The 24,107-nt window shown below is 36.5% G+C and overlaps 1 protein-coding gene across 9 annotated transcripts in view; it reads right to left on the bottom strand.

The window, feature by feature from the left end:
- EDEM3 (ER degradation enhancing alpha-mannosidase like protein 3) overlaps positions 1-23,626 on the bottom strand; it is a 69,490-nt gene extending 45,864 nt beyond the window's left edge. For 7 of the 9 annotated variants that reach the window (XM_023203451.2, XM_023203454.2, XM_023203452.2 and 4 more), the window contains exons 1-5: positions 23,208-23,626; positions 18,267-18,312; positions 6,039-6,139; positions 5,464-5,503; positions 610-722 (exon numbers count right to left, since the gene is read on the bottom strand). In XM_023203451.2, the coding sequence (XP_023059219.1) occupies positions 610-722; positions 5,464-5,503; positions 6,039-6,139; positions 18,267-18,312; positions 23,208-23,365 (458 nt within the window). In that variant the 5' untranslated portion in view covers positions 23,366-23,626. Of the gene's footprint in view, positions 1-609; positions 723-5,463; positions 5,504-6,038; positions 6,140-18,266; positions 18,313-22,076 lie in introns of all 9 variants that reach the window. The other 2 variants (XM_023203457.3, XM_023203456.2) reach the window with 2 other exon arrangements.
- Between the last annotated feature and the right edge of the window lie 481 nt (positions 23,627-24,107).

Consider the following 24,107-nt stretch of genomic DNA (forward strand, 5'->3'; position numbering starts at 1 on the left):
AAGAGGTGCTTGGCTATTTTTAACAAACTACATAAGCTGGTGAAAAACCTGTGATGTAGCTGACTAATGTTCAACCTATATTCCCTTTTTAACAACATACAGATATTACCTTTGAGTCTAGAGACGTCTGTGAGTGATTAAATACAAGCCTCTGTGTTTCATAACGTTTCAACTTACATCTTTTAAACACAAGAAACTTCTTGCACGATTACCATCAAGAAATAAACAATATATCCTAAACTTTTCTGATATTAAAATTATTGACTGGGCATGGTGGCCCACACCTGTAATCCCAGCATTTTGGGAGGCCGAGGCGGGCAGATCACTTAAGGTCAGGGGTTCGAGACCAGCCTGGCCATCACGGTGAAACCCCGTCTCTATTAAAAATATAAAAATTAGCTGGCTTGGTGGTGTGCACCTGTATGTAGTCCCAGCTACTCAGGAGGCTTAGACAGGAGAATTGCTTGAACCCAGGAGGCGGAGGCTGCAGTGAACCAAGATTGTCATTGCACTCCAGCCTGCGTGACAGAGCAAGACTCTGTCTCAAAAAATATATATAAATAAATAAAAATAAAATAAAATTATATCTTTAGTGTCTTTCATACTTACCCAAGAACTCTGATGTTTGTTTCAAAGACTGATACGACTACATCATTATCTAAATTAACATCTCTTAAAACTTTTCTCACTGCATCTTCAAATTCTTTAGTTTTATTTAATACCTAGGAGAAAAAAATTATGAAATAAAGTTCTTTTCTACCAAGTCAAGGAGAAACATTCTTAGAATGAGCTATTAAAAGTCAGTCTACTTTAAAACTCTAAGTAGTGACATACACAAATAATATTTCTAAGTATATTATAAAAATGTAATAATATCTACAACTGAAAAAAATGAAGTATCTAATTATATAGCATCTTTATACACTTCTTTGCATAGACTGAAATATTATGAGGACTTTGAAGCTACCATCATCAGACCTGTTAACTGGATTCTTAATGACCCAGGCTACATGAGGTGAGCTCCAGTAGAATTTGGCTTCTAAGTCAAAACAAAATTAAAAACCATCCTATTCACCAGATACATTCTAAAAGTTGCTTTTATTCTCAGAAGAAAGCACTTTCTTCAAAGCATGTTCAATTGGTCTTAAACTATATATCCCCTGCTAGCTTCACTCCATGGATGCTCCGTTCACTAAGGAGGCTATACAATGTTGTGGTCATGCCCTGATTTGAATTCTGGTTGTTTCACTCACTATCTTTGCGATCCCAGGCAACTTACTTCCATTTCTGAGCTTGTTCCTTCATCTATAAAAAGAGGAAATACCTACTCTTATAGGGTTGTTTTCTTAAATAAGATAATGTATGTAAAATGATTTTAGTAGAGTGTCTGACTTAAGTGCTTAAAATAATTACAACTATTAACCATGCAGATCTAGAATCCTGACTGAACTAAGAACTTTGTGGATTCTTGCAATGAGCAACAAAAGAGGCCCCTGTCATCACATAGGCTGCTATGATTTTTCAGTCTAAATTAACGCTGCACATGAGATGTTACCTAGAGACTAGGTGCATTAAAAGTAGTTTTCTTTTACTTAACTGTTTAATCTCTCCTTGTTTGATAATAATTTGTTGTGCTTTTTCACTTGATTTGATACTTTCAGTAAAAATTCTAATTTATAAAACATTCCATAAGAGTATCTTCCTAAATTCAGTAAAAGTAAAATTTAGGGTAAGTCCTGACTAAAACATAATATGAAGCCTGATTTTAAACTGACTGCTCTCCCTTCTCAATCTCAAAGTCCACATCAAGTCGGCAGCAATAAATGCAGGTGCACATAGTGCATCTATCACTTTTGGAATGAGACATACATACTGTTCCACCATCCTCACCCTCCATACACACATACATTTTAGTATCACTTTGTTAATCTAATTCTTCTCCCTAGGTTTATCTCCTGGGAATTCTTCCCTCTTGAACTCCTCTAGCTTGTAATCAGACTCTTCCATGTGTTTTCTTTAAGGCCTGAACCACCTCTCTAACTACAAAGTAACTTTTCCCCTTCTCTCCAAAATCAAAACAAACAAGAATATTAGTCCCAGTGACATTTGTTTTAAGGCAGAATAAAGCAGAAAGAGAGTTCTCTTTGTCCACAATTAGCTAGAAAATTCATTTTTACAGCTCTACTACTTAATGAGTTTCTTAAGCTCCTAGCTGATAACAAAGGATAACCTCAGGTCTAATCCTTTCCCCCATTATCTTTGTTTCAATTTATTTTTTTCTACAGATTTCATGGTAATGTTGAATTTAAAGGTAAGCTTAGCTTAAAATGTTAGTGCTTGACTCCATTACAATCAACAGAAACTAGATGGCTGGAATTATGAACAGTTTTAAAGATTAAACTATGGGCCGGGCGCGGTGGCTCAAGCCTGTAATCCCAGCACTTTGGGAGGCCGAGACGGGCGGATCACGAGGTCAGGAGATCGAGACCATCCTGGCTAACACGGTGAAACCCCGTCTCTACTAAAAAATACAAAAAAAAAACTAGCTGGGCGAGGTGGCGGGCACCTGTAGTCCCAGCTACTCGGGAGGCTGAGGCAGGAGAATGGTGTAAACCCGGGAGGCGGAGCTTGCAGTGAGCTGAGATCCGGCCACTGCACTCCAGCCCGGGCGACAGAGCAAGACTCTGTCTCAAAAAAAAAAAAAAAAAACAGATTAAACTATGACAACAGTAATTCTACTTCACAGATTATGGTTATGACCAAAATGAAAACACTAAGGTTGTGTGTACTATTACAAGTGACACATCCCATTAATATTTTCAAATTACTAAATCACAAAATGAAAACATAATCACAAAGTAAAAGCAACATAAATTAGAAATATTAATACTTGTATTGACAAAATGTACAAGATAGCATTCCTTCTAAATGTAGAAAAAACTTTCAAAGTCCTTTAATTTCCTCTAATTCTTCTGTTTAAACTAAAAAGAAAATGTTTAAGATAGCTATAAAAACTCAAAATGAACTTTTACATTTCAAAATGATGATGACATATAGTAAGTTTCTCTGGGTATTCCCACTTGAAAAGACTGAAATTTAAAGATTCTATGAAGTATCATTTTTAAAATATTTATAAGACTTTATCAAACTTTCTTCTTGACTCCTCTTGAAGACAGTTTCAACAAACGGGGCTATTTATCCGACTCGGAACCAAAGATCAGAAAGAAATAGTATCTCAGAGTTAACAGAGACCAATATCCATTCTAGCCCCTTCTGAAGTAAAAACAGGGGCCCAGAGAAGTCAAACAATTTGGTCAAGGTCATAAATAAAAATATTACGTGATCACTTCTTGTTACTTCCTGCCACAAGAAGACAGAACTCAGGTCACACCGCAGCTGCATAATACAAAGGTGGTCTGCTGAACACCATCAGGCAGTTTACTAGCAATACAGACTCTTGGGTTCCATGTTGGATCCACCGGACCAGAATCTGCATATTAGCAAGATTCCTTAGGCAGCCTGTAGTACACTGAAGTTTACAAAGCACTGCATCATTGTACTGTGCTTTAAAAAATTAGCATATGTCAGAATCACCTAGAAGCTTGTTTAAAAACAGACGGCTAGGTCTCACTCTCAATATTTCTGCTTCAGTATTTCTGGGATAAGACTGAAGAATCTGTATTTCCAACAAGTTCCCAGGAAATGCTGATGCTGCTGGACTAGGGACCCTATTTGGAGAACCAATGCCAAAATACATAAATGGTATAAACTGAAGGATATATCATTTACAAGAACTAATGGCTGCCAGATGGATTTGTAAACACAGGAAAGTTATATAGCCTGGAACGACTTTTTCTCCCCCCCTCCCTTTTTTTTTTGAGAAAGGGTCTTGCTCTGTTGCCCAGGCTGTAGTACAGTGGTGCAATCATGGCTCACTGTGGCCTCAACCTCCTGGGCTCAAACAGTCCTCCCACTTCAGCCTCCCAAGTAGCTGGGACCACAGGTGCACACCCCTACACTTGGCTCTCCTTCATTTCTGGTAATATTTTTTAAAACACACATGATATCTAAGGTCCATATTCATGAAAATCAATTAAGCACTATCAGAGAAATGATGGGGGAACCTGTTATAGATAAAACCAAGATTACAGAATGAGAAACAAATTTAAATGCACCTATGATTTTTTCCAGTACACAGCTCTGCTCTTCATTTCCTCCCCAGTAACAAAATAGACCTAATGTGCATAAGCCAGCTATAGTTACGAATAAATAACACCACTTAGATTTTCCCAAAGTGGTCATCTGCCTTCCAGGATATTTTGTATATATTTTCTCTTCCCCTATTATATGCGGAAAACCATAGACCAATAAACCAAAAGCAAGGCACACAGTATTTTCTCTTTCTCATAATTACTGTAATATAGTTTGCATATCCCATTAATCTCTGAAAAATGAAGCTGTGACTTTCAAACCCTGACTAGCTAAAAAGGTCTAAACCACCTTGATTTTTCTTAACCATAACTGCATTTTTGAACGAAAGAGCTTTTAAAGGGATGCCCAGCCCCACTCCAAAACAACCGAATCAGAATAACTTAGGAGGGGCTATATTTTTTTAAACCACAAGTGATCCTCCTAAGCTGCTTTTAGAGTTGAGAATTTTTGTTCTAAAAAAAAGAAAAAAATACTCCAGTGAAAGAAGAATGCAGAAACAACACTGAGAAGAAAAGCCTAGTTCCAAAAAATTTCTGACAACCCAAAGGTTTTTTGTTTTGTTTTTTAAAGACTAATCACCACTTGGGACTTGGGACATTAACTGGAAGTTGGGAATTATGCCTTAAGGAAAATTCTCACAAAAGCCTACTTTTATACCATAATGATCTAAGAGTTAAACACTAAAAAGATACTGTATTTAGAAATCATGACACCTGTAACTCAATCTTTCCCCTCTGTCATCACAAACAGTCCTGAACCAGAAATAAATTTCTGTACTGTATGAGGTGGAAAAGGAGTACCAAGAAGTGATCAGCTGGTGCTAAAAATCACTGCTGAGAAAAATTAATTTTTTTTCTTATGAACACAGCATATACAGATTCTAATTTAACAATTTTGGTATCACTGTGGCATGTCATTTTGGAACAACATCAATGGTATTTTCTAAAGTTACTTTTTTCCAATAGCTTCAACCTCCTTGTCCAAAGAGGGGAAAAAAGGACCTTCCTAATTAAGGTGCCATTACATAAGCTGACATTCCCATAAATTATTTGGGTATCTCCATTATATTACATAATTCCATTTGACATCATCAACTCAACAGTGTAAAAGATTTATTTAGAAACAAAGATCAGAACATCTTTAATTCTGAAGGCTCCTATTTCATACTTACTGTGTTATGATCACATTCGTAATACTTAAGTGGGCACATCATGAAATTAATAAAATAAATCCAAGAAGAGTCAAACCTACCACAAGAGTGTCCAAAGAATCAATCAGTGTCAGAGAAAATCTAAGAAACAAGTGTAACAAGATATAAAATGTTAGAATTCTAGATAGTTTATGAATGTACAAGTAGACTTATCTACATTCTATTGACTGGTAGTTTCCATAAATTAGTACTTTCATGTATCTACAGTACAATGAAACCTATAAAGCCCTGAAAAAAACTGAAAAGCCTTAATATTTATGTTCAATGAATCTATGCATCTTCAAGATGCATAGAAACATTCATTAGCTCTGAAAACAACTGAAAATATTAAAACATCAACAGTCTGATGTGCTAATGACTTTATAAATATTTTAAAAGTTACATATATTTTAAGTTATATGCAGCTTAATAACTAACTTTTCTCTGATCCAAGATGTAAACTGATTAATCTTTTATAAATGATAACAGAAGGGAATAAAGAAGCATAATGTAATACATAAAACAGTCTTTAAAATTTAGCCAATCCCTAGAAATATTATACGTAAACTGCCTCTAAAAATCAAAGACTTGGGAACTCTGAGATGCCATGCCATAGCCCGTGTTAACTAATACTCACTTTCCCAAGGCATCATCGACGTCACCGCGACTTGGCTCTTGGCCTCTAACTCGACCTCTACAGGTTAAAGGCATGAGTTCATCAGCAGGGTAAGCATGTTCCTGCAAGGAAAGCTTTAGTAAGTCACTAAGGAAAATAAAAGAAAGCACACATCATTTTAAGAACATAACTTCTTCACAGTTAAAAAATAAAATAAGTTAGTCAAAAGTTGTATTAAATTTACACCCTGTGGAATCTTTTCAAAAATCTTTACTTAGAAATGTAATACATGCTTGGAAAAAAGTCAAACAATACCAAAAAAATTTATTTAAAAAACTGATAATCTGCTTCCCCTCCCCTCCCCAATCTCACTCCCTAGAGGTAACTACTGATAAGATTGGCATTTATCCTTCCAGATTTATCTCAAATACATACACATATATTATTCTAAAATTTTATTTATGAACAGGTGTTCGTGCCATATGCATCTATTGCTCTAAAATTTGTTTACTTAAATCATGGAGTTTTCTTCCCATGTTATTAGAATGTTACAGATGTACTCTAACAACTACAAACTGATAACATTAGCTAATAGTTAATGAGTACTTATATTCGAAGCACCATTCTATCTATATATTTTAGTTAATTTAATTGTCAAAATGCTCTGAAGTAGATTCAATGATCTCCAATTCATGGATGAGAAAACTGAGGCCCAGAGAAGTAAGCCTAGATCACACATCCAGTAAATGATCCAGAATTCAAAGCCAGGTACCCTGACTCCAGAGTCTATCCCCTTAGCAGTGCCCACTCCTCAAAGTATCCCTCTATTGATGAACATGGAGGTTGATTTCAATTTTTCACTATATAAACAGTGCTGCAATAAACACCTATGTGCATGTATCTTTTGAACATATGCCAGTATTTCTATATATTAGATACCTAAAAATAGACCCATTAGGGTCAAAGGTATGTATAACTAATTTTTGGTAAACGCTACAAATTGAGGACACCAATCTACACTCAATTACATTCTCACTAACATAGGAAATGATCAATAGTTCACATTTTGCCAATCTCCTAGGTAAAAGATGGTTATCTAAAGTTTCATTACTAATAAAGATAAACATCTTTTTGTATTATCCATTGCTATTTCTTTTTTGAAATGTCTATATTTTGCCCATCTTTCTACTGGTTGCTTTTTCTAGCCAAAAGAGACTCTCATACATTATGTTTGTTACATACAGTAAATATTTTTCTCTTTTGTTTGGCTTTTGACTTTATCTTGCTTTTACCTTATGGTTTCTGGCTTTCAAGCATGCTTTAAAAGGATACCCTGAGCCTCTGAAAACAGCACTCTTACAATTTTTTTTTTATTGATATTTACTCCATCTGGAATCTATTTTCATTTATAATATGAAATAGGAATGTAACTGTATTTGCTCCCCCAAAATAGATAATTTTCTAAATACTACATTTAAAACCATCCATCCTTTCCCCAACGGCTTGAAATACTGGGTTCACTAGTTCTAAACTTTTCACAAACACATGTTTCTGTAGTATTTATTCATTCTACAGACATATTTGCCTATTCTTACTCCAAAACCATTATTTTATCATTAAAATAATTAAAATTAAAATCAATAATTTAAATAATTATAAAAATTAAAATTAAATTTTAATTATCATTAAAATCAATAAACCATTATTTTAATTTATTATATGAAAATTATTTTATTAAATTTACCCTTCTGGAGAACTTTGAAATTTCCTTAAATTCTACTGAAATTTTAATTGGAAGAGCCGAATTTGGGGACAATTGGTATCTTTACCAATTGAGTCTTCCTTTCTCAGAATACAGTAGGTCACTATATTAATTCAGGTATTCTTTTATGAATTCAGTTTCATCCTACAGGCTGCACATATTTCTTAATATTATTAATAGGTACTTTATAGTTTGCATTACTGGGATTTTTGTTATTTTAAGAATGACCATGACAGATCATTTCTGGTGTAGATGGTAATGAAGTACATGGAGGAATCTTCCTTCCCTACCACTACAAACACAATGAAATGCTAAATCAATGTTATAAATTATTTTTTAATACATAGTTGAGCTTAAGAAATTTTCAAGTACCAAAATTAAATGGTGGAGTATAGAAGATAAAGCTGCACTGACCACAACATGGGTATTAGGGATAAAGACAGATTTTAGTGGGAGTTACGTTAACGCCCAAAGAGCACAGGAGTTGATGCTGGTGGCCCTGCATACGTGGTCACGAGCCAGAGCTAGGCTCTTTTAAGTTGGGTGGTTGCTTTTGCGAAACTGGACTAGAACATTTCTACCTACTTGCCAGGGGTCTTAATAGAAAAGAATAAAAACGGCCGGGCGCGGTGGCTCAAGCCTGTAATCCCAGCACTTTGGGAGGCCGAGACGGGCGGATCACGAGGTCAGGAGATCGAGGCCATCCTGGCTAACACGGTGAAACCCCGTCTCTACTAAAAAAAAAAAAATACAAAAAACTAGCCGGGCGAGGTGGCGGGCGCCTGTAGTCCCAGCTACTTGGGAGGCTGAGGCAGGAGAATGGTGTGAACCCGGGAGGCGGAGCTTGCAGTGAGCTGAGGTCTGGCCACTGCACTCTAGCCTGGGCGACAGAGCGAGACTCCGTCTCAAAAAAAAAAAAAAAAGAAAAGAATAAAAACAATAAAGACCTGTTGATCTTTATATTTCCTTCACCAAGGGACAGTTTCTGAAAGATTCCTCTAAAATTAATAAAATATAATTACGAGAAATATAATATAGTTAGAATCATTATGTTAAGCACATGTTTCAACTTTAGGTAATACTAACTCCCTGCGCCAAGAATAATAGGATTAACATACTCATAATTCTCCCCCTCAATATAGGATTTTTGTCAGTTATGTTATTAGAGGCAGTCTCACTTTGTATGGTCTCACTATGCACAAGTTTCAATTACTACAATTTCGTTACACACCCAACAACGTGGTTCAAATTTCAGTTATCATGATATATTAACTGTAATTACATAAAACACAAACTTTGATGCTAGCTCTTTAGTTCACAAATCACTACGTAAATAACATGCTCATGATGATCGGTAATCAATCACATTACTTCTTTCAAAGTCTGTGAGGTGAATGATCACTCTGTTTACTCAGTTCACACGGAGATGAGTGTATGTTGCCTCCTTGTCACCCCGTGATAATCCTATGTAACAGTTTACAAAACTGAAAAATCAAAGGGGAATTAGCCAACAAAGATAAGAGTCAGGCAAAAAAATAAAAAGTGACAATGCGAAGTGAAATTTGAATTGAACATAAATGAAGTAATCAACAAATTTTAGCTGACCATGGGAATGTCGTCACTTTCTCCACTCAAGAGACTATAGATAAGCAGCCACAGAAACGTAATAAAGGCCACGTTATTGACACACATTAAGTGGTTGTGACATAAAGGTTGACGATGACACATAACATGTTATGCCCGCAAAAAACTTCCCATTGAAGAAATCCTCAGAGATATTTCATGACACTGAAAGAGCAAAGGACAAAATATTTAAAGCTGATCCAAATTTAGAAAGGAGTATGCCAATTCACCAAGTATAGAAAAGATACCTGCTCCATATCTGAAGTTATACAATGAGAAGGCAGAAAGGTAAGCACTGTTTAAACTACTCTTAATTAAGAGTTTTTTGTTAAAAAAATACTTAATAAGGCTGGGTGCAGTGACTCATGCCCGTAATCCCAACGCTTTGGGAGGCCAAGGTGGGTAAGGTGACTTAAAGAGTTCAAGACTACCTGGCCAACATGGTGAAACCCCATCTCTACTAAAAATACAAAAAATTAGCTGGGTGTGGTGGCAGGCACCTGTAATCCCAGCTACTCGGGAGGCTGAGGCAGGAGAATCACTTGAACCCGGAAGGCAGAGGCTGCAGTGAGCCGAGATCTCGCCATTGCACTCCAGCCTGGGCAACAAGAGACTCCGTCTCAGAAAAAATAAATAAATAAAAAAATAAAATGAAAGCCCTTTAAATTTCAATGTTTCTAATATTTTTAATTACCATATGGTAAATAATAGTTTTGCTATTTTTTTTTCATTTCTCTTATATTTATAACCATTAGAAAGAAAAGTTTTGATGTTTTAACAAAGACGCTGAAGGTTTATAACATCTACATTCTGGTCTGAAACCGTAATTCCCCAAGTTGGTAGTGTGACAATTCAAGTGGAGTTGATGCACAGCATTTTTCTAAGGCTCCTCCAATTTCTTTTTTATTTTGTTCATCTCTTGATTGCCTGATGTACTCAGGTATTTTATTATTTATTTGTTTTAAAATAAGAGAATCACGGGTATTGCAGTTCTCTGATATTCCTGGGTTAGGCTGTCTTTTGCCTTATTTGAAAAACAATTTGAATGGTTATAAAATGGTTGGACCATTTTTTTTTTCCTTCAGAAGTTTGAAGATACAGTTCTATACTCTTCTTGCATTTGCTGGGTGTTGCTATGGCAAAGTTTCTAAGACTACAGTGATCTTTTGTATCTTGTATATGACTTGTTTTTATTATGCAAATGCCCATATGATTCTTAATTCATGAAATTCAGCAAAAATACTCCTGATTCCATGTCCAACTCTCTCCTACTGCCTCTCAGTCAACTTATTTAGATTCCAAACACATAGCAAATTAGCAGCAGAAATACAGACTAGTGGCCAGGAACACTAAACACACAGTAAAGGGAAAGAAAAAATACATACAGAAAGTGGGGGTGGGGGGGGGGCAGGGAACCAAACTTTTAAAGCAGACTAAAGAATACTTTGCATTGAAGATGGCAAGCTTTCAGATATTTAGAAAATTGAGTGCTCTGTAATGATCCATTCCTGAGTAGAGGATTCTAGGCAACACATGTTTTGATATCATCAGAATCCACATACAGCTACTAAATTCTGAGTTCAATACTATGTAATTTTAACATTATATATAATTTCTCAGCATAAATTCCTAATTACTTTTTTTTTTTTTTTGAAACGGAGTCTCACTCTTTCACCCAGGCTAGAGCGTGGTGGTGCAATCTCAGCTCACTGCAACCTCTGCCTCCTGGGTTCAACAATTCTCCTGCCTCAGCCTCAAGAGTAGCTGGGATTACAGGTGTGTGCCACCACACCCGGCTAATTTTGTCTTTTTGAAGAGATGGGGCTTCACCATGTTGGCCAGGCTGGTTTTGAACTCCTGACCTCAGGTGATCCACCTGCCTTGGCCTCCCAAAGTGTTGGGATTACAGACATGAGCCACCATGCCCAGCTCCCAATTACTTTTACATGTGTCTTTTCATGTGTCAGACTCCTGACTACTCTTTTATGTGTCAATTCCAACAGAACTGATTTCCCAGAATGTACATTTTTATTGCTTTATAGTTTTATATTTAACACATATAAACAACAGTTAGAAGAAATACAAAAATTTTTTAAAGTTCCTAATGTATTTTGAAATAATCTTTGTAAAACATCACTCAAATGTTAATTAGGTTGTAAATAGTTCCTTACTATTTTAAACCTGCGTAGAAAACTTCATACTGCTGTTTTTTAGTGTTTTGTAACAGACACACACACACACTGTCTGAAATTAATATAAATTCAAACAAAAATTAAATATGAAGTTCAATTCCTGAAATTAATCTAGGTAATAAAAATAAAAATAGCAACTGCAACCCAGAATAATCAAATAAGGAAGTTTCAAACCAGGTGTAAAAATACTTTGTCTCTTTGTTTCAAGATTAAGAATAAAAATACAACCACACCTTTTTCTTTGGGTTAACCACAAAGCAAACTACAGACAGTTTGCACAAATTCAGAGCAATGCATATGTGGCAAATTAACAGCTTCAAATGTCCTGGCTTTTTGAGGCACAGTAATACCTCCTCTCTCTTCACAGTTTATTGTTGAGGGACAAGTAATTCATATTGATATGACTCAGAGCCATGAGAAACATTTAATAATTATCACTCAGAAATAAAACTGAGATGATAAAAGAGTCCTATATAAATTAAGTAGAACATGTGCCTAGCTGAAAGCAAAGAGCAAAAATAAAATAAAATAAAACAAATCATAACAGACCCTCCATATCAGACTCTCAATTTACTAGGGCTTTGAGGTAACAGACTTCTGCTCTAAAACACTCAAGTCAAAGCAGCATCAAAAATTGACTCTTTGCTCCTAGATCTGGTAACTTCAGCAATTTTAAAAAAGAACAACAAAGCTGAAAGACTTAAACTGCCTGAATTCAGGACCCACTATAAAACTACAATAATCAGGACAATGTGATATTTGTATAAGGGTAGACAGATCAACAAAACAAAATACACAGTCTAGAAACACACCCATGTATATATGATACCCCAACTTTTTTACACATATGTCAAAATAATTCAGTAGGGAAAGGATATTCTTTTCAACAAATGGTGCTGGAATAACTAGATAGCCACATTAAAAATACATATATAAATCCACCTTTACCTCACATCACATACAAAAATTAACTCAAAATCTGTTATAGATCTAATGAACAAGCTAAAATTATAGAACATCTGGAAGAAAAAAAAAAACAAGAAAAAAATTTGTGACCTTGGGCTAGGCAAATATTTTTTAGGTAGGCTATAAAAGGCATGAATCATAAAAGAAAAATAATAAACTGGACTTGATCATAATTTAAAATATTTGTTTCAAAAGTTCCTGTTAAGAAAATTAGAATGTAAAGCACAGACTAGGAGAAAATATATCTAAAGCATATATTTGATAAGTGACTAATATCCAAAACATATTAACTTTTATAACTCAGTAATAACAGAACAAATGACCTGATTTTAAAGTGGACACAAGATCTAAACAGATTCTTCATAAATACATATATATATGAATAGCAAATAAGCACGTGGGAAAATTTTCAACATCATTAATCACCAGGAAAAATCAAATTAAAATCACAATGAACTACCACTACACACCCAACAGAATGGCTGAAATTAGTAAGACTGGAAATACCAAGTAGAAGGACACAGAATAATTAAAACTCATCACTGCTGGTGGGAAATGCAAAATATTATAGCCATTTTAGAAAAGATTGGCATTTCTCATTAAGTTAAACTTACACTTACCATATGACCTAGTAATCCTATTCCTAGGTGGGAAATATATGAAAATGTATGCCCAAATAAAAACTTGCACTCACAGGTTGACAGCAGCTTTATTAATACAGTAACAGCCAAAGACCAAAAATAAGTCAAATACTCATCAAACGGTGAATAGACAAAGAAATTGTGTTCCATCAAATCAACTAATACTACTGGGCAATAAATAGGAATTACAATATATCTCCAACATTGTGTTCTATCAAATCAACTGATACTACTGAGCAATAAATAGGAATTACAATATATCTCCAACAACATGAATAAATCTCAAAAGCATCACACTAAATGAAAAAGTAAATCAAAAGACTATGTACTGTATGATGCCATTTATATGAAATCCTAGGAAAGAGAAAACTATAGTGACAAAACACAAATCAAGGTTGCTAGGGGTCAGAGGTGGGGAGAAGGAATTTATTGCAAATAACTTTGAGTTAAATTTTTGGGGTGATGAAAATGGTCTGTATCATGATTGTGATGGTGGTTAAACAATTGTATACAATTGTCAAAACAGAATTGTGCACTTAATTTGAAATTTTATTGTCTGTAAATTATACCTAACAAAGATGAATTAACGGAACGATTTGGTTCTACTGAAAATTCTAGGCAGAGTATCAGAGCGTGATTACAAAATGTTTTGAGTGGATACTATAGAATTTCTTGTGTAATTTTGGTAGGGTTTTAGGATGTTCTGAAAGCAAAGGCCAAGGAACAATGAAATGATAGTCCCATAATAGTCTACACAAAAAGAGGTAAATATAAATTTACAACTCCCTTACTCCCATTAGTACCATGCCTAAAATACTTTGTTTACAGAATTACTGTTTTTGATGAATGAACCATTAAAGTGTGAAACACTGAGTACAGAGTTTCACACAGGGAGGATGAAAAAATTTTTGGAGATGGATGCACAACAGTGTGAATACACTTAATGCCACAAAACTGTAGACTTAAATGGTTAAAATGGTAAATTTCATATTATGTATATTTTACGACAATAAAATTTTTTTAACACATTGGGGAGTAGGGGAGAGGCACTCCAAAAAAAAGTACATAATTCTAGAAATGCACAGGAAGTTCATTTTAAAACAGTTTCCTTGGTTTGATTAATAAAGACTATTCTACTGTCGCTTTCACAAAATCAAGTTTAATAGTGGTTATGAGGTACGATTCTACTAAGGAAACTGTGCTTACCAACTCTTTCCAAGCTTATTTTTAATGCTTAGAGCTCTTACCAGAATATAGTTTTTGCTTATAACAGTTCGAGTTGTCTAATACAGACGGGAAAAACACTGGGAGCTCCAAAAAGGTTCTACATTTGGATGGCCCAAATACATGTCATTTTGTCATCTAAATTAATCTGTAAACTAAACTGAACACAAATACTCAAAACATGCTAACAGAAGCCCTAAAGTGACTGTGGCCTGAGGTTAAATAAGGTCACACAAGAACTGCTAAGGTCAACATCAAATTCATGTTATTTGGGAAAAGAGAAAGCCATCTGTACAATTCACTGTGGGTAAACTGCAGCCTGACTGGGGCTAGAGATCTGTCAAATGTAGTCGTTATAATACTAACAGTTATGCCAATAAGTGATAAAAATCCGAAAATCCCTAGATTTAAGTACAGAGATGGCAGGTATGTAGTAATCTACCTAAAGCTGGCAGGACATTTTTATTAAGAAATATCATTAATAGAACCTTCTATTGCATTAATAGAAAAAATAAGTTCAAAGGGCACATGCCAAGAACAGGAAAGAACGTATGTGCTTTAAGCAAGTTCTATGTACTAACAGGAAAGAACGTATCTGCTTTAAACAAGTTCTATGTACTATCTGGAGAACGAGTTCTGAGTTACAGGCTAAGTGGATTTCAGCAGGGCAATTTCAATTTAGGTAGGAAATAAATAATAATTAATAGTAGTAGTCATTATCAGTAGCAGTAGTAAATTCTTACATCATGCTTCCTATTTGCCAGACACTAGTTCTAAGCACTTTCATTATATTAACTTGCTTAATCCTTCTAACAATATTGTGAGGCAGATAAACCACTGTCTTCATTTTGCAGAGATGAAGAAACAGGCTCAGGAAGACTAGGTAACTTTCCCATTGTAACCCAGATGAGAGGTGGCAGAGCCATCTCAGGGTGTCCCGTTCCATGTCCAGAGTTCTTGCTCTTAATAATACTATATATTGCTTGTCTTTGGAAAACACCACTGCTTTCCTGGGAAGCAAGGTTAAAGGAATTGTTCTACTGTAGACCAGACTGGAGAGTAATATTAGAAAGAACTAGTGAGAAATGAGGAAGAACTTTTAACATTTATTAAAAACCTGCCATGTACCAGGCATTTTACATTTTAGGATAGTAGGCAACTGACTATAAAAAAGTAAATAGATTTACAGACCCTGAAATTCACCTTAAACTTGTATTTTCAATTAAGTTTATTATTTCTTTGAATTTAAAACACAAAGATATATCACAGTGATCAAATGCAAAAAAAAAAAAAAAAAAAAAAAACCACATTATTTTACTTCATCTTCACAAGAATTCAATTCAGTTCTTCCAAAAAAATTTACTAAGCATTTATGTACCAGGCACAAGACATATTAAAAAGGTGAATTTATCAAAAATTAAAGAAATTGGTTCCTGTTCTTTAAAAAAATATCTATAGTCTACAATAACTCTTTGCAATTATTCTCATTTTACATAGACAGACACTGCTCAGATGAGTTAAATAACCTGTTTATCAGATGGGTTAAATAACCTGTTTAGGGTCCAACTTGTAAATAGCTGAGACAAGATTCGAACTCAAGCCCTTTTAACTCCAAAACCTATACACTTTCACCTTACAGAAAGCTAAAAGTGTTTCTGAGTATAGTGACTGGAAAAAATTTCCAACTGACTTCAAATAACAAATACAAGGCAACTGTATTCTCTTTAATATTTTACAACTGTGTCATGTTAGTTGAGAACTTGAAAAGAGGAAGTGTAAATTCTAGATTAAATATTGGGTTACAGACCTCCCACAGACTGAATATAGAACAAGTACACAGCAAGAGTCACTCATATTGTAAAATAGTTAAACATTTTAAAATACATATTATAGTGGACAGGTATGGTCCACTGGAAATATAGAAGAGAATGTTACTTTCAGGAATTCCTAGTCTTTGAAGCTGAAATCCCTGTCTCTTAGATCTTGCAAGTAGTTAATTGTGCAGAAAGCTACTCAGTTAGGTCCTAATATGCACAGACCAGAAAGTCCTCTGAAAGCTGCCCTCAGTACCTGCACTGTCACAAACCTACTAAGTGTATTCTATAGTTAGAAAAAATGTATTGATATAACTTTCTGCCATTGATATAACTATTCTACCTAAAAAGAACAAGATATTAAAGATACCATGCTTTACAAAGAGATGACCCTATTCATTGTGAGAAATTAAACTTATCCAGCTATATGTTATTTTACTCAACTTTGGAACTGTATTCATGAGTATGCATTTATGAGATGGCTAAGGTCTGAGAGTATAGCATGGATGCACTTGACCATCTCAAAATCATTAGCCTAGATTTGTTAAATTATGCTTTGCCCAAACTGAGTTAACCAGGGATAAATGATTTTGAAAGAAATAAGGGTTGACATGTGGGTGACAAAAAAAAAATTAATTAAAGAGAACGGGTGTAATGGCTCACACCTGTAATCCCAACACTTTGGGAGGTCGAGGTGGGCAGATTACTTGAAGTAAAAAGTTCCAGACCAGCCTGACCAACATGGTGAAACCCCATCTCTACCAAAAATACAAAAATTAGCCAGACATGGTGGCACACATCTGTAATCCCAGCTATTAAGGAGGCTGAGGCAGGAGAATCGCTTGAACCTGGGAGGTGGTGGCTGCAGTGAGCTGAGATAGTGCCACCATACTCCTCAGCCTGGGTGACAGAGCGAGACTCCACCTCAAAAAAATAATAATAATAAATAAAGAACATTAAGGGAATGACTGAGGTCTTAAGAAATAAATTTGAAACTGGGTTTTTAATGTTGAAATACATCCAAAAACATCATATTCTAAAAACATTTATTAAGAACTCAAAATGTGCTCTCTCCAAATTTACAATATAAAAGAGAACGAGGATTGTCAAATATAAAACATGTTTTAAAACTAAAAATGCATAAACTATATATATTCAGATGTTCATAGATAACAATGATGTTGGTGTATGACGATACTTGGTTAATATATGATAAAAAATGGATTCACAGAATCAGTTGAAAAATATTTTAAGCAGAACTAAAGTTAGTCCTCTGCCAAACTTTCCCAACTATATTTTATAGGCTGTAATCATAGAAGAAAATCTGCTGACATATTTTAAAATGTAAAAACAAGGTTATAAGGGATATTTGTCAAGATAATATGATTAAACTCTTTCCAAATTACAATGTATACGCAAAAATTTTTTTTAATTCCAAAATTTGCTAGCTATTTCATCTACATTGTTGCGCAACAGATCTCCATAACTTTTCATCTTGTAAAACTGAAACTGCTATTTAATCTTAAGTGAGCCCTAAAACATTTTTAAATAATATGAATCAGGAAACTAGAAAGCAAAATATATTCAATGCAGAGTCCATGAGGATACAATTAGGACAGACGCTAAGTAATAGTTTCTCTTTCAAGCAATGGTTTTCTTCAGTGTATAAATATTGTAAACTTTTTTTTAATTAAGAGAATAATTTCCTTTAAGACCAGCGATAACATCTTCTTCATGTATATATCCACACTATCTAGCTACATAAAGCACTCAATGAACACTGTTGATGGCACCCAAGGAAGCCATTTAAACAACAAAGTTTCATAATCTAATTTCAATTTATTCTTATCTGTTCAATAAACTGGTTCCCTAAAAACCACTACCAGAAAGACTATTTTTGTCCTGTTTTTTAAAAACTTCCTTCTAAAAAATGTAATTGTATTGTAGGTTTCAAAATTCCCAGTTGACTGTGCTCACATAATAATCAACTCACATAAATGGTAGGTAAAGATAAGCTTCCTACTTACCATATAGTTACCATAAGCATGATCAAACATTTCCAGTACTTGATTCCTAATTTTAAAAGCAGAAATGGAAAAAAAAAAAAAAAAAGGTAAGTATATTCTATTTATTATCTTTCAAAAAGTTAATTCTTCCTCATAAAAACACATACCAATAAAAACAAAAGAAAAATCTAGGTAGAAAGGGACATAAACAGGGTCAGAAACTATAACAGTTAGCAGACAAGCTTTCATGAACTCACCACACAGAGCCAAACTTTAATGATTACTAGTAATTTATGTACAATTCATCTTATAATTTTTCTTAAAACTAATGAATGATAGATGCCATGATCAGAGAAGGAAATCTGATACAGAAAAACAATGACCTCTTAACACAATTATTTAACATATCTGTCTTGAAGGGGGGGATTTTGCTGGAGAGCCCTTAAAAAGAACCATTATTATTACATTTATTCTTCACCTATATGTTCTACTAAGAGAGAAGTACGCGGGTATGTAGTGACACGAAATAACAACACTTTATGAAGCCTCTGCCTTTGACTTACATTGAATAAAACCACTAATGCCTAGTTTAAGTACATATTTATTAATATGCTTGTCACATTTTCACAAGATGCTTTTTATGATGTGCTCTACTCTAAAAAACTGTCAAAAATCAAATAAATAGTATTTACTTCAAAAATGAGAAAACTAATGCTCAAAAAGAGATTTGTGTGTTTTGGTGAATTCTCTTTCACAAAATCTCCAAAACGGTTGTTTAAAATGGAGATGTCTGATCACTACACCAGAATTTTAATAAATCAAAACCTGTAAGGTTGCGACTGAGGAAGTGGCCTTTCAATTAAGCACTCTCAAGTTCAAGGACTTGAGGACTATAGGAAAAAGTACAAGTTAATGGTATGACTAGACAAGGTCAAATAATTAGCAAAGGAAAAATAGCTTAACAATCTTTTATTAACTTTTCCTTTTTTGTTTTTTTGACACAGGGTCTCACTCTGTCACCCAGGCTAGAATGCAGTGGCACGATCTCAGCTCACTGCAACCTCCACCTCCCAGGTTCAAGCGATTTCCTGCCTCAGTCTCCCGAGTACCTGCGATTACAGGCATCCACCACCATGCCTGGCTAATTTTTGCATTTTCAGTAGAGACAGGGTTTTACCATGTTGGCCAGGCTGGTCTTGAACTCTTGACCTCAGGTGATCCACCCGCCTCAGCCTCCCAAAGTGCTGGGATTACAGGTGTGAGTCACCATGCCCAGCCTATTAACTTTTCTTTTACCAAAGTTCCAATCATTGATGGCAAGAATTGAAAAAAGTGTTAAACAAATTGCTGACTATATTTTTATTTGCCTCCTGTTTATACTGCAATTGTCATTTTTAAAACTATAGTCACGGATGATGAAATACTGGTAATAATAGAGCTAGCAAACAGAAAAACCTCAGTTTCAGATCCTGACTATGGCGACCAGCAAAATCAAGTACACTCAAACTTGTGAAGTAAACAAATTAAGTTCTGACAACTTTTTATGAATAATAACCATTTAAAAACACTTCATTATTTAAAAAAAGACCTTACCACCACTTTGCTAAAGCACTAATTCTTTATAAGTTTATATATATATTTTTTATATATACATAATTTTTATATTCGTGGTTTCTAGCTCTAGACTCTTATCCTGTCCTAAGCAGGAAAAAAAAAAGAGCTTAAAATATCCCTTTCAGGAACTCGTATCAATGAATGGAAGATGGAAGTTCTTTTTTTCTCTTCCCTGAAATGGAATACAAGATTACCACCAAGAAGTAGAAATTCCTATAACTGGCAATGATAGTACCTAGACATGTGTATTACAAATGACATAAGCTTTAACTTGCTAACTCAACTTTACAAGCATTCAATTTTCAAGATTATAAGTAAATCATGATTGCATACAAGCAGAACACACTATTTTCCAATCCTTACATTTATGCAGCATATGATGAGCCAATTTCAGAACACATATTTCAAAGTGGAGCTATTTAATATCGTTGCTCTCTCTGACTTACACATAGAAGCCTAACAAAGTTAAATACAGAATGGTATAATAATTACTATATTGAACAGAAAAAAAAGTTTCTATAAGGTTTTATCTATTCGACAACTGGATTAAAATGTATTGGAAATCAGACCCAGTTCAAAAATTATATCACTCTTAATTTCTGTAAGTCGGCTTTTTCTTTTTTCTTTTTTTTTTGAAATGGAGTTTTGCTCTTGTTGCCTGGGCTGGAGTGCAATGGCACGATCTCAGCTCACTGCAACCTTCACCTCCGGGTTCAAGCGATTCTTCCTGCCTCAGTCTCCCAAGTAGCTGGGATTACAGGCATGCGCCACCACGCCTAGCTAATTTTGTATTTTTAGTAGAGAAGGGGGGTTCTCCATGTTGGTCAGGCTGGTCTTGAACTCCTGACCTCAGGTGATTCGCCCACCTCAGCCTCCCAAAGTGCTGGGATTACAGGCCTGAGCCACCGCGCCAGGCCAAGTTACATCTCCTGCCCACGTGCTATAGAAACTGGACTGTTTTCTACTTCACTTTTAAATGAAAACACAACATTAACAAAATATCCTGTTGTAAAATTTTAAAAACAAAACCAAAAAGCTTATTCCATGAAGGGTAAGACTACATATAACCAGTTAAGTAATTCCACAAAGTATAAGTTATTGAGCAACTGCTTACTATTCATGACAATTCCAGTCTTTTACCATCTGTTTGGTTTGGCGGGTTGGGGGGGGGGGGCATGGGGGGAAAGGGGTGGGGCATTTTCTGCTTTTTATCATGAATCATTATTTGGGCTTAAAAAAATGCACAGGTAAACCTAATGAATCAAAGTTCAGTTTTCTGAAAATTCCCAGGGGAGAAAGCAGTCATATAATTGTGTATTTGTCATGTATAGCTCTAGATTCTTACACTACCCTTATTCAAGGGTAGAGCAATCTAACAAGCCTAAATAATTGTAATTTCACTTTCATAAATGATCTCAAAATTTGAGCTGAAATTTTAAGCCAATTGGTTGAACTTTTCCAGTTAAAAACTAATTTTGGCCAAAAATGATTTATCCAATGACTCTTTTACAAATAAGTTTTTAATAAAAAATGAAGAAAGGATGGTGATGGTCAAGTAAGATTCTTGTGGTTCTTAACAGACTTGATACTTCTCTTTCAAGTCTAACGAATGTGCAACACACTGGAGAGAGCCTGGCTCTGGGAACAGAGAAGCCTGGGTTTGAATACTGGCACCGGCACTACCAATAGTAGCTCTGCGGCTGAACAAGTCAACCTTGGGTCTCAACTTCCTCATTTGCAAAATGTGGATCACATTCATTGGGAATTAGGAAGGAGTACAGAGATAACATATGTAAAGTGCTCACACAGTGAGGTATTTGGTAAAAGTTATCAAAGATACATTAAATTCATAACGAGAGAAAATGTAAGATACTTATTAGAGTTTACTGGTAACTTTATTTTGATGGCTGATACTTCAACTTTTTTCCATTAAGTGATCTTTATTGCTATTCAGAAAGGAACACAAGACCCTTTGCAATGATTTAAATGACGTACATAAAGTAAGACCTGATGGTTCCACCACCCTCCTTCGTTCCACTTTTTTCTGAGCTTAGATATTTTTTTTCTTTTTTAAAAAAACATGGGATGTACTATACATATTATTCTACAACTTGCATTTTTTTTTTTTTTTTTTGTCTTGGAAATGTATTCTGGATAGGCTTCCAGTGACACACTTCCTTCTTAATGTCTCAATATTATTCCATAATATGAACGTACCCTATTCAACCATTTCCTCCAAGGAACAGTTGTTCTTTCAAAATGCACTTCTTTTTTTTTTTTTTCGAGACGGCGTTTCGCTCTTCTTGCCCAGGCTGGATCTATCTCTGCATTAAGAGTGCTTTTATTTTCTTAGGGTAGATTCTCAGAAACAGAACTGATGAATCAGAGTGTGCACAATTTAAATTTTAGGAGAGACTACCAATAAGTTAACAGCAATGTACACTCTCACCAAGCCTTTTTCACTCCTGAACTAGCCAGAACTGTATTCCTATGTTTTGTATTATATTTACTAATCTGATGGGCAAAACCCAGCTAGCTCCTTGTTTTAATCTGTATCTCTTACATTTATGGAGGTTGAGTAACTTTTCATGTTTACCACTTCCATTTCCTCTTCTGGCTTAACCGTTCATGCCTTTTGCCCATTTCCTACTGCTTCTTCGCTTTTTTCTTATTCATGTGTAGGACCTCGTGTATGTATTACTAACTCTGAATTAAATGGTGTAAATAGAATTGATAATTTTATGACATTTCCAAGACGGATAAAAACTACTGAATAGGTACACTTGAGACTTTTGAATAATTTCCCCCCAAACATTCTGTTCTATTATGAAAACACAGTGCAAGAAAACACTGCAAGGAAATAGTAAAATGTGTAAAGTTCAAGTTCCCATGAACGCCCCCTTTTCCGTAACAGGTGTAAACATCATTTCCTTAACTACTGTGAGATCAGCAACATTATCCCCGCTGGAAACTCACTTGAGCGAGAAAGCTAACCATGCCTCGGTCGACAGGCAACGAACCGCAGGACTCCAGCTCGCAGCGATGCGGGCTGTAGCCCCTTCTTGGGCCACTGACATGGCAGCCGCGTTGACACACCGCGCCTGGCTTCAAGGAGCCTGCACATGTCACTGGCGGCCAGGGCGACAACTCGTCAGCTCCCCCGAGGTCAGGTCGCGGGAGGCGGCTCCCACCTCCCCGGACCCTGTCCACCCCATTAGGGTTCTCGTGCGGCAACAGCCGTTCCAATCGCGACAGGAGAGGCCACTACGCGACCGGGTGGCAATGACAGGCACCCCTCCTGTGGTCAGCCTCACCGAGAAACCCACCCCAGGCTGCCAGCACCCTTACCCAAGCTTCTGTTTCTCCTCCCTACTCATGGGCTCGGCCCCCGCCGTCCACACGGACGTGGCCGACACCAGGCAGATCGCGGCCGTTGCCGCCACTAGGCTCCATGGCGCTCGCTGAGGGACCGGGGACCCACAGCCCCGGCCGCCGGCTTCGCTCATGGCCCCGCGGTTCCGCGCACGCGCAGCTGCTACGCCCGGCCGGTGAGACACATTGCCGGACGCCGGTGGCCAGGGGGCTGCTAGCCGTGCCGAAACGGGGCGGAATGCGGAGTAACACGGGCGGCCGCCGGCGCTGAACTGTTTCCCGAAGCCACCGAGCCGGTCGCCAGCGCCAGCGCTGCCACCGCCCTCCGCCCTCAGTATCCCGGAGCGCCTCCCCCAGCTTTCCGGTGTCGTAGTCTAGGAAACCGCCTCCCCAACGTTACTTCCGGGTAGGACCGCAGCCGTAGAGCCTCAGGACCAATGGAGACCGCATCGGAGAGGCGCTGTCTCCAGCGACTGGAGAGGGCATTGGCCAGGAGAAGTGAGACGTGGACAAAAGGCGGGACTGGGAAGGGATCTCTCGCTTCGACCCGCCTCCGACCCGCGGAGTCTCCCCCTGAGGACTACCAGTCCCAGTGTGCACTGCTTCCTCCCCGGCTCTCTCGCAAGCCGACTCGGAGCCGCGTCGCTCACTTCTACCTAGGGTGGGCGCGCTGCACTCTGGGACATGTGGTCCGCCGAGGTCACCAGTGGTTGCTGGGGTCCCATCTCCCCCCTTTCCTCGGCGCCTTGCAGTCAGCCCTGCCTCAGTGGGCTGCTGAGTCTCGGGAAACCCGTCAACTGTTTATCTCTCTTCCTCAGAAAGCTGTTTCCCAGAGAGCTGGCTGAATGAGGCGCACTGCCCCCAAGTCAGTGCTGC

Source organism: Piliocolobus tephrosceles, chromosome 1, assembly GCF_002776525.5.
Source record: "Piliocolobus tephrosceles isolate RC106 chromosome 1, ASM277652v3, whole genome shotgun sequence".
Lineage (NCBI taxonomy): Eukaryota > Metazoa > Chordata > Mammalia > Primates > Cercopithecidae > Piliocolobus > Piliocolobus tephrosceles.